Genomic DNA, 12,265 nt, shown 5'->3' with positions numbered 1-12,265 from the left:
CTTCCCTCTCCCATTCCCACCACCATGTTCAACAGGGATCACATTTCAGTTAATTTTCAACACTTAAGAATAACTGTGCATCAATTACAGATCTAAACCAGTCATATTAAGTAGAACAGATAAAAAAAAAAACTACTAAGAGGGATAATGTATTAAGTTGTTCATTAACAGTCAGGGCTATGCTGATCAAGCCACCATTTCCCATAGTGTCCACCTCACTCCAACAGGTTTCCCTCTTGGTGTTCAGTCAGTCGTCACCGATCAGGGAGAACATATGGTATTTGTCCCTTTGGGACTGGCTTATTTCACTCAGCATGATGTGTTCCAGATTCCTCCATTTTGTTGCAAATGACTGGATTTCGTTGTTTCTTACTGCGGTATAGTATTCTAAAGAGTACATATCCCATAATTTCTTTATCCAGTCTATCGTTGATGGGCATTTAGGTCGGTTCCAGGTCTTAGCTATTGTGAATTGAGCTGCAATAAACATTAGGGTGCAGACCGCTTTTTTGTTTGCCAATTTAAATTCCTTTGGGTAAATTCCAAGGAGTGGGATGGCTGGGTCGAACGGTAGGGTTATCTTCAGGTTTCTGAGGAATCTCCAGACTGATTTCCATAGTGGCTTGACCAGTTTGCATTCCCACCAACAGTGGGTTAGTGTCCCTTTTTCCCCACATCCTCGCCAGCATCTGTTGTTGGTAGATTTCTGCATGTGAGCCATTCTAACCGGGGTGAGGTGAAACCTCATTGTGGTTTTGATTTGCATTTCCCTGATTGCTAATGACCTTGAACATTTTTTCATGTGCCTGTTGGCCATTTGGATTTCCTCTCTTGAAAAATGTCTATTGAGGTCCTTGGCCCATCTCTTAAGTGGGTTGTTGGTTTTCTTTTTGTGGAGTTTCTTGATCTCTTTGTAGATTCTGGTTATTAACCCTTTATCTGTTGCATAGTTTGCAAAAATTTTTTCCCATTCTGTCGGTTGTCTCTTCACTCTCCTGACTGTTTCTTTTGCAGTACAGAAACTTCTCAATTTGATGCAATCCCAATAGTTGATTTTGGCTTTGACTGCCTGTGCCTCCCGGGTCTTTTCCAGAAATTCTTTGCCTGTGCCAATATCTTGAAGGGTTTCTCCAATGTTCTCTAGTAACTTGATGGTGTCAGGTCGTAGATTTAGGTCTTTAATCCATGTGGAGTGGATTTTTGTGTAAGGTGTAAGGTAGGGGTCTTGCTTCATGCTTCTGCACGTGGAAATCCAATTTTCCCAGCACCATTTATTGAATAGACTGTCCTTGCTCCAGGAATTAGTTTTAGATCCTTGATCAAATATAAGTTGGCTGTAGATGTTTGGGTTGATTTCTGGTGTTTCAATTCTGTTCCATTGGTCTATCCATCTGTTTCTGTACCAGTACCATGCTGTTTTAATTACAACTGCCCTGTAGTATGTCCTGAAGTCTGGTATTGTGATGCCTCCAGCTTTGTTTTTGTTGTACAAGATTGCTTTAGCTATTCGAGGTCTCTTGTGCCTCCATATAAATTTCAGCACCATTTTTTCCAGATCTGAGAAGAAGGTCTTCGGTATCTTGATTGGTATTGCATTGAATCTGTAAATTGCTTTTGGGAGAATGGACATTTTGATGATATTGATTCTTCCAATCCATGAGCATGGAAGATTTTTCCATTTCTTGGTATCCTCTTCTATTTCTTTCTTTAAGGTTTTGTAATTTTCATCGTAGAGATCTTTAACGTCTTTGGTTAAGTTTATTCCAAGGTATTTGATTGTTTTTGTAGCTATTGTGAATGGGATTGATCTTAGAAGTTCTTCCTCAGCCATGGCATTGTCTGTGTATACAAAGGCTGTTGATTTTTGTGCATTGATTTTATACCCTGCTACTTTGCCAAACTCTTCTATGAGTTCCAATAGTCTCTTAGTAGAGTTCTTTGGGTCCCCTAAATACAGAATCATATCATCTGCAAAGAGGGATAGTTTGAGTTCTTCCTTCCCAATTTGTATCCCTTTAATTACTTTTTCTTGCCTAATAGCTCTGGCTAGAACTTCCAGAACTATATTGAATAGCAGTGGTGAGAGTGGGCATCCCTGTCTGGTTCCAGATTTCAGTGGAAATGCTTCCAACTTTTCCCCATTCAATAGGATGTTGGCTGTGAGTTTTTCATAGATTGCTTTGATTGTATTGAGGAATGTTCCTTCCAAACCCAGTTTGCTTAGAGTTTTCATCATGAACGGGTGTTGTATTTTATCAAATGCTTTCTCGGCATCTATTGAGATAATCATATGGTTTTTCTTCTGCAGTCTGTTAATGTGGTGTATCACATTGATTGTCTTGCGCACATTAAACCATCCCTGCATACCAGGGATAAATCCCACTTGGTCTGGGTGGATGATCTTTCTGATGTGTTGTTGCATTCTATTGGCGAGAATTTTATTGAGGATTTTTGCATCTATGTTCATCAGGGATATTGGTCTGTAATTCTCTTTCAGTGCTGCATCTTTCTCTGGCTTAGGAATTAAGGTGATGCTGGCTTCATAGAAAGAATTTGGGAGGACTCCCTCTTCTTCGATTGTTCTGAATAGTTTGAGAAGAATTGGAGTTAGTTCTTCTTTAAACGTCTGGTAGAATTCAGCAGTGAATCCATCTGGTCCTGGGCTTTTCTTTGTTGGGAGGGCCTTTATTACTGTTTCAATTTCTGTCTCAGTTATGGGTCTGTTTAGGTTTTCGATGTCTTCCTGGTTCAATTTAGGCAGGTTGCACGTGTCCAGGAATCTATCCATTTCTGATAGGTTTCCCTGTTTGCTGGCATACAAGTCCTTGTAGTAATTTCTGATGATTCTTTTTATTTCTGTGGTGTCTGTTGTTACATTTCCTTTTTCATCTCTGATTTTATTGATTTGGGTCTTTTCTCTTCTTTTTTTAGTTAGTTGGGCCAATGGGGTGTCAATTTTGTTTATTTTTTCAAAAAACCAGCTCTTCGTTTGGCTGATTTTTTGTAATGTTTTTCTTGATTCAATCCTGTTGATTTCTTCTCTGATTTTAATGATTTCTCTTCTCCTACTAGATTTGGGTCTGATTTGCTGTAGGTTTTCTAGATCCTTGAGGTGAATTGAAAGCTCATCTATTTGGTGTCTTTCCAATTTCTTGATGTAGGCACCTATTGATATAAACTTTCCTCTTAACACTGCTTTTGCTGTGTCCCATAAGTTTTGGTATGTTGTGCTGTTATCCTCATTTACTTCCAGAAAGTTTTTGATTTCTCTTTTGATTTCTTCTATGACCCATTGTTCATTCAGGAGCATGTTGTTCAATCTCCATGTGTTTGCGTATGCTCTAGGGATTCCTGAGTTACTAATTTCCAACTTCATTCCTTTATGGTCTGAGAAGCTGCATGGTATGATTCTAATTCTTTTGAATTTGCTCAGACTTGCTTTATGGCCTAGTATGTGGTCAATCCTAGAGAAGCTTCCATGTACTGCTGAGAAGAATGTAAAATCTTTAGCTGTAGGATTGAAAGTTCTGTATATATCTGTTAGATCCATTTGGGCTATGGTGTCGTTTAAATCTACTGTATCCTTGTTGATCTTCTGACCGGATGATCTGTCTATTTCTGAGAGTGGAGTATTGAAGTCCCCCAGTACTACTGTATTGGGGTCTAAGTCTCCCTTTAAGTCCGTTAATAAATCTTTTAGATAAACTGGTGCCCTGTAGTTAGGTGCATATACATTGATAATTGTTATATCTTCCTGTTGAATTGATCCCTTAATCATGATATAGTGTCCCTCTTTGTCTCTCTTAACAGTTTTTGTGGTAAAGTTTATGTTGTCCGATATTAAGATGGCTACGCCCGCTCTTTTTTCATTTCTGTTGGCATGGTATATCTTTTTCCAGCCTTTCTAATGTGTCTTTTTTTTGAAAAAAAGAAACTCTTGTTTTAAAGCCACTGAAATTTGAAATGGTTTGTTACCTAATACTTAGACAATAATTAGAATTACTTACATGAGCTATTTGCTCTTTCTTAATACACTCTTTTATTTGATGCCTAGAGATAATCAATCTGAACACTTTAAATGTCATTACCATATTTTTCTAGAAATAATTTTATTTTATACATTTATGTCTATATATACCATATAGTATACTTCAATATACTACGTACATTAAAGTGCATCGTAATTTATGTGGTAATCCAAATCTCATTTTTCCCCTAACAGAGTACTTTTATTTACATAGTTATTTGTAGCTGTATTTTATTCATTTCCCCTATTCTATCCACTGAGTAACTTGCTCATATTTTATCTATGCTACTCATGCTACTTGGATGATTTCCAATTTTACGGATACAAGCCTTATCTATATATCTGGGGATTGTGTATATGAGGAGTCCTCAAAATGTTCATGAGAAAAGTGCCTTTCATTGCAATTTTCCATGAATTGATTATATTGGAATATATGTGAAAACATTTCTCTATGGCATCAATCAAATTTTTGACTTCATTGTTTCTGTCAGGGTTCTGCAGAGAAATAGAACCAATAAAGTATATGTATATACACTTGTGTATTTGAGGGCTTCAAAGCATTTATGGACAATGCACATTATCTTTAATTCCATTGTTCAGTGAAGTTTTTTGAGTACCTGTAGCACCCACTGTGTTGCCATTTTGTCTCATCCGGTTTGTGTGAGGCCAAAGACACTGTGGTTTTCACACAACTTGAAGCTCTTTTCCAATTTTAGTGTGCCATTCTCTCAATCTCTCTCTCTCAGTCCTCAGAGTTGTCTTTTATTTTCTCATGAACCAAAAGTATATAGCTTTTCATATTTCAAACCATGTTTTTTAAAAGGTAAAATGATATCAAAATAATATCCTGAAATTTGCATCCTATATATTTTAGATTTAGTTGAGTTCTTACATGTGAACTATAATCTCAATATATTAAAAAACATATGGGGGCATTGTTTATGTTTATTGTTAATTAAATATCAATTTACGGCACATATAAAGAAATAAAACTTCATCCTTCCTGTTGTAACTATTTGAGTTGTGAGTTTTATTTTTCTTGGCAAATGGTTTAAACAAGAGGGAAGTGTGTAAAACTTAGATGAAAGGATTTTTCAGCCTGAGGCAGAAGTAGGCCACAGTAATGTTTATCATAGACCAAAACTTTGGTTCATAATAGTGTGCAAACCCATTAGAAAGATAGATTTGAAGAAGAGACGTGGTGAAATATTATGTTTATGTTTGCTTGGATTCTTTTTAGTCAAGTGTTTTATTTGGCCTTTAAGATTAGAAACTAAAATTTCTGATTGGCAAACATATAAATATACAACTACTGCAAAAAGTAGTTTTTTATTGCCTATCTGTTGGTGAAAGTCTACCTGTTATATGGTAATATTTTTCAAATTATAATAAAAATTAATAGACATCTTTACTTGCTGTAATGAGAATGTCCTCAATCCATAATGTACCACCTCTGTAGCACTTTCTGGTCTCCTTTCCACGGATGGCTGTTTCTCCTTTGTGGATGAAAATTTTATTTCCCTCTTGAACTAAAAATAAACAAAAACTATGAGCAAGGAAGAAACTACTTTTTTTGATCTCGTCACTGCCTCCCTTAGAGATACCTGGAGCAATTTTTGGTTTTTAAGTATAACTTCATGCATGCATTCTTTCATATACTCATTCAAATACTTTTCCTGTCAACATTTACCAATTTTTTTTTAAGATTTATTTTATTTATTTGAAAGAGAGTTACAGAGAGAAATAGAGACAGAGAGAGATCTTCCATCTGCTGGTTCACCCCCCAGTTGGCCGCAGTGGCTGGAGCTGTGCTGATCTGAAGCCAGGAACCAGGAGCTTCTTCCAGGTCTCTCACATGGGTGCAAGGGCCCAAGGACTTGGGCCATCTTCTATTGTTTCCCAGGCTATAGCAGAGAGCTGGATTGGAAGTGGAGTATCCGGGACTCGAACTGGCACCCATATGGGATGCCAGAGCTTCAGGCCAGGGCGTTAACCCACTGCACCACAGCGCTGGCCCCTCACCAAATATTTTTAGCAATCATAATGCTCAATCCTATAGAAGCAGAGACAAGAAACAGTTCTGTGCTATAAAACACGGCCTGCTTGGGGAGGAGGGCATTTGATTCAATGAGAGGAAGTTACTAAGGGATCATATGGAAAGAGCATATAAAGAGAAAATAGAAGTGGAAAGGGTAATGAAATAAAATTTTCTTGTAGCTGACATTTTGCAGCAACAAAACAAAAAACATTATTTGTGTTTAGGTCATTAATACTCATTTCTTAAACTACGTTTGGGCCCACTGCCTGGAAGACCTTGTTCTTTTAACGTCTGATAAAGACCTAAGTGGAAAGTCCTTTGACTCTTCTGCAACCATCAGATCTTAAAAAATCTCTGTTCTCTCTTATGGCACAAAATCCATCTCGTTCCTGATTCCCTGGTACCTTATTTAACCAGACAGCACTCTTGGTGCTTCAAGCATAAACGGTGCTGACTTATTGTTTTACATTGTGTTATGTTTGAAATTGCCTTAGCCCATGTCAGAATAATCATTTTGAGGTCGCATTTTCCATAGAGCCCAACACATAACCCTGAACCAAACATACAGTAACAAAATCTCTAATTTAGTAACTTAATCCAGAAGAATCTAAGAGAATTAATCCTAGAACCTGAACAATAGCAGTCAATCTCATCAGCTTGAATTACTAAATGGTACAAGTAATTAATTATATAGACCCAAATAAGATAAGATACTATAATTTGGTTGTTTATTTATGGCCCTACCAGTAAGAATAATTCACTTACATACACACAAATTACAGAATATAGTTATTCTTAAAAATAAATTATAAATCACTTTGTAACAAATGATTTTTTTTTTTTGTTCTTGCAAATAGTGGCAACAAGTTGGCTACATCAAGTGGTGACACTACAGTTAAATTGTGGGACCTATATAAAGGCAACTGCATTTTGACTTTCGAAGGACACAGCCATGCAGTCTGGTCCTGCTCATGGCACTCTGGTGGCAGTTTTGTAGCTTCTTCCTCAATGGATACAACTAGCAAAATCTGGGATGTCAACAGGTAAGAAGTACTTTAAGCATTAATAACCTCTATGTGGAGATAAATCGATCTATGATATGCATAAAGCTATATAGGAAAAGCTTTTTTCTTCAATGCTACCCCTGGAAAACTTTAATAGAAACTGCTAGATGATAAGATTATAGAGAGCTGTTTAAATAATCTCTTTTTGGAATTCATTTTTAACTCCATCAATCTTTGCTGATGTTATAATTCCTTTCTAAATGTGGGTATCAAGATCAAGCCTGTGTAATAAGATTAGAATTCCTTCATTTGGAAGTGGTTTGTTTTAAGCAGATCAGAACTAATACTTATTATAAAGAGTTAGGTTTTTAGTTCTGCCTTACTGACATTTTCTCTCCAAACAATGGAGTTTAACTATATAATAGATTTGAATGTGATGGAAATATGTCCTGTTTTATGTGTAATTTTGGTATTTTGGTTTCCCTAATTAAGATGTTTCTTGGCAAAGGTATCAATTTATTGCATGTAGAGTCATATAAAATATCATATGGCTATACAAGTTTTATGTTTTAATTTTAATTCAGAACAGACAAATTAATTATGTTTGTAGTATCAAAATTCCAGCTATCCGTGTACTTTTATATGATTATTAGATTCTGTTAGGTGTTCAAATGTGATTTAAAGAGGTAAATACGGGCCGGCGCCGCAGCTCAATAGGTTAATCCTCCACTTGCGGTTCCGGCTCCCCGGGTTCTAGTCCTGGTCGGGGCACCGGATTCTGTCCTGTTGCCCCTCTTCCAGGCCAGCTCTCTGCTGTGGCCCGGGAGTGCAGTGGAGGATGGCCCAAGTGCTTGGGCCATGCACCCCATGGGAGACCAGAAGAAGCACCTGGCTCCTGCCTTCGGATCAGCACGATGTGCTGGCCACATTGGAGGGTGAACCAACAGCAAAAGGAAGACCTTTCTCTCTGTCTCTCTCTCACTGTCCACTCTACCTGTCAAAAAAAAAAAAAAAAAAAGAGGTAAATTCAGGTACTATAAAACACAATCATTGATTCAACTAAAGAATTACAAATCATCTCAGACTTCTGATAAATTGTGTCGTTGAAATGGTGCCTATATCCAAGAATAAGCAATAATGACTGGCAAATATAGGAAAACAGTTGTCACCAAGCCATGGTAATGTACTTTGAGTAAAATGATGAACTCATTCTAAAGCCAAGGACTACTGATTTAGAGTTATGTGTGAAACAGGTGCTTTGAACACCTGTCTGGATTCTTCCTTTAATCATGGGAAGCATCTGTTATGAAATGGCATGGCCATGAATATCGTATTTCTGACTTATTACTATCTAAAGTAGTGGTGATTTAAGATTTCTTTTAATTCTCAGTTTGGTAAATTTTATCTGAAACAATTATATATAATTCTGAATTTTATTATGCTTATAATTTATGTGAATGTATTTCATATTATAATAGGTTACTGGACTTTTGACACTAGTATCTAGTTTTAATTTTTGCCAACTTTGGCTTTGATGTGGAAGCTAATAAAAGACTGTGCCCAATCTAAAGTATATCTTCAAATCTCTTAACTATTCAGAGTTTTTAAAAGATTATTTTTTATTTGAAAGGCAGAGTTACAGATAGAGGGGGAGGAGGAGAGACAGAGTGAGATTTCTGTCTGTTGGTTCACTCCCCAAACAGCCACAATTGCCAGATCTGGTCCAATATGGAGTGCTGGTGCTGTAGATGGTGGCTTTACTCACTACACCGCAGCACTGGCACCTAGTCAGAGTTTTTAAACCAAACCATGATTAAAAACTGATTCTCGATAGGCTTAGCCCTACTTAGTATAGTTTCAAATACTTTGACTTGACAACTTTGTTCCACAGCCCTGATATCCAAATACTGTCTTATAATCTTTCCAATAGATACTGACATAACAGATCAAAATTACTCCTGATGCATGCCAAAATTCTTTAAATTTAAAATTTCCAATCAATGTCAACAGCTTACCTTCACCAATAAGGACTTTTTATAAATTTTAAAGCCAAGATAATAGACAAATAATGGAGAATTTTTTTTAAGATTTATTTATTTATTTGAAAGTCAGAGTTACAGAGAGAGGAGAGGCAGAGAGAGAGAGAGAGAGAGGTCTTCCATCCAGTGGTTCACTCCCCAATTGGCCGCAACGGCTGGAGCTGTGTAGATCCAAAGCCAGAAGCCAGGAGCTTCCTCCAGGTCTCCCACATGAGTGCAGGGGCCTAAGCACTTGGGCCATCTTCCACTGCTTTCCCAGGCCATAGCAGAGAGCTGGATCAGAAGTGGAGCATCCGGGCCTTGAACCAGCACTCATATGGGATGCTAGCGCTTCAGGCCAAGGTGTTAACCCGCTGCACCACAGTGCTGGCCCCAGGGAGAAATATTTTGATAGTGGCTATTGATACATTTGTCAGTGTCATAAAGTATCAAGCTCTAATTTGTAATTACTCATGGATCAATATTGTGTGGATATGTCTAAAGCAAGTGTGTTGCTTGAAAATTTAACAGGCTACTAAAACTACCTTAGTGACATAAGAGGAGAAGTTATTTGCCTTAGTAAGACAGATGACATTGGAAATTGTTCTATATTGGTTCATATATTTTTATTTTGATGCTGTGCTTTCTTAATAAATATAATTTATAATGGTTGATGTTATTGTTCAGCAGAGAGGAAGAGGTCGGAATCTATTTTCCTCTTATGCCATCCACCCATCCATTTGAGCTCCTAGCTCAGTCTTGAAAATCCTTTGGTTGATGTCACATCACTAGTCCTGTAAACTAGTTCCTGAATTAGGCATTACTTGGCAATATCATCTATTTACTCCTCACCAGAAATTTGGAACACTGTAAAGCATAATCAGTATAAAGTTCTGGGTAAAGAATTAATTTTTTTAAGATTTATTTTATTTATTTGGAAGACATTGTGACACACAGAACAAGAGAGAGAGAGAGAGAGCGCGAGCGAGCATGCCAGCAAGAGCATGTTTGCTAGCTTCCATCCACTGGTTCAGTTCCAAAATGGCCACAATGGCTGGGGATGGCACAAGCTGAAGCCAGGAACCTGGAATTCTGATTTTATCGTGTGGGTGGCAGGGGTTCAAGCACTTGGGCCATCTTATCTTCTGTTGCTTTCTCAGGTTCAATAGCAGGGAGATAGATCTGAAGCAGGGCAACCAGGACTCAACCCAACTCTCCAGTATGGGAGGCTGACTTTTCAGGCAGTGGCTTAACCTGTTGTGCCACTCATCTACCAAGACGTATTTTCTAATTGCTGATAAGAATCTCTGACCAGTATCTGGGGCAGTCTTAGTTTGGATAAGTCCATACTCTATAAGGTTTTCTGAGGGAATAATAGAAACACTTTGGGGTAGGCGTTGTGGCACAGTGGCATGACCTGCTACTTGTGGTGCTGGCATCCCATATGAGTGCTGGTGCAACTCCCAGTTGCTCTATGTCTGATCCTGCTCCCTGCTAATGTGCCTGGGAAGGCAGCAGATGATGAACCAAGTGCTTGGATCCCTGCCAGGCACAGACCTGGGTGGAGTTCCAGCCTTCCACATGGTCAATCCCTGGCTGTTATGGCCGTCTGGGGAGTGAACCAGTGAATGGAACCACTCACTTGCTCACTTTCTTCCCCAACCCCCTTTGTCTCTTACTCTGTTTTTGTAACTACCTTTCAAATAAATAAATCTTTATTAAAAAAATACTTTAATGATCTTATATATGATAATAGTTTAGAAGTTTGTGTTTCTGTGATTGATTTCTACCTTGGTTTTCAATTTTCCGTATTAATAAGTAGAGAGAGAGTGAGAGCATGGGCAGGGAGGAGGGTAGGATGGGGAGTATTATTATGCTCTTAAATCTGTATATATGAAATACATGAAATTTGATCACATTATGTAAATTAAAATTTTTAAAAAATCAGTCAAAGCAGATGTCTGCAATGGCCCCCACAACCCCCATACACCCTATTTTACCCTAAGCAGAGAGTGCTTGGCACATGGTAGTGTGCTGTTTTTCATTTATGTAAGTACACTACCATGTGCCAAGCACTCTCTGCTTAGGGCAATACTGATGAAGAATATTCTCACTGTTCTCCCTACCCTATCCACATGCAAACTATAGAATAATTGTGTTGCCTTTTGTTGTTTTGAGCATCTCTTTTATAAGATTTATTTATTTACTTGAGAGGCAGAGTTACAGAGGGAGAGACAGAAAGAGGCCTTGCATCTGCTGGTTCACTCCACAAAAGGCCACAATGGTTGGAGCTGCGACCAACTGAAGCCAGGAGCCAGGAGTCAGGAGCTGCTTCTGGGTCTCCCCCACAGGTGCTGGGGCCCAATCACTTGGGCCATTTTCCACTGCTTTCCCAGGCCATCAGCAAGGAGCTGGATCAGAAATAGAGCAGCCAGAACTCGAACCAGAGCTCATATGGGAAGCCGGCACCACTGGCAGAGGCTTAGCCTGCTACACCACAGCGCTGGCCCCTAATTGTGCTGTCTGAGACAACATGAATCTACAAAATGTTGAATGTGTGATCTGAAAATTAGAAAATATTGGTCATGTATAAAAGTAATTTGAGTTTCTTTGGAGGCATTCATGCTTAACATTACTCAATGAGTATTCATGATATGACTTAAGAGTTTTGGGCTCTGTTACAGACTTAAGAAAATTCTCAGACTCAAGGATTGCCCTCCATGAGATTACAAATAATTAAAAAGGCAGCAGTTTTGAAGTAATCAGAGAATATGCAATACATCTACTGCTTATAGCGTTGCATCAGGAACTCTGGTAGACTCTGGCTACTTTTCTTCCGAGGTAGCTGGGTATTTGGCTAAGGAGCTATATCATACTGCCACTCTGAGTTTGGAAAGCAGACCATGTGCCTTCTTAGCTGGTAGCTTAGGGGAAAGAGTTTGGAAATAATCATAAAAACAAAATGGTACTGGATTTAGCTGTCTAAGCTGTTTTAACAAGGCATTCATTATACAGGCAAGAACTGAGTGGTTTGTTACCAGGATGAAAGGAAACAAAAAGGGTTTGTAAAATCCAATGGATTATGGGATCAAAATGGTAGGAGATAAATCTGCTATCCTTATATCTAAGTTGTTTCACAGGCTTTTGAGATTAATGCAGAAACAAGAAAAAAAGCAGG

The 12,265-nt window shown here is 38.1% G+C and overlaps 1 protein-coding gene across 5 annotated transcripts in view; it reads left to right on the top strand.

Moving 5' to 3' along the window:
- The window catches only part of SPAG16 (sperm associated antigen 16), a 1,190,570-nt gene that overhangs the window by 647,277 nt on the left and 531,028 nt on the right, over positions 1-12,265 (top strand). For 4 of the 5 annotated variants that reach the window (XM_051849131.2, XM_051849132.2, XM_070070225.1 and 1 more), the window contains exon 12: positions 6,923-7,108. In XM_051849131.2, the coding sequence (XP_051705091.2) occupies positions 6,923-7,108 (186 nt within the window). Of the gene's footprint in view, positions 1-6,922; positions 7,109-12,265 lie in introns of those variants that run through there. The other variant, XR_007920574.2, reaches the window with a different exon arrangement.

This window comes from Oryctolagus cuniculus, chromosome 3, assembly GCF_964237555.1.
Source record: "Oryctolagus cuniculus chromosome 3, mOryCun1.1, whole genome shotgun sequence".
In the NCBI taxonomy this organism is placed as follows: domain Eukaryota; kingdom Metazoa; phylum Chordata; class Mammalia; order Lagomorpha; family Leporidae; genus Oryctolagus; species Oryctolagus cuniculus.
Note: the sequence above shows the minus strand (reverse complement) of the source record. Positions and strands in the feature narration are given on the sequence as shown.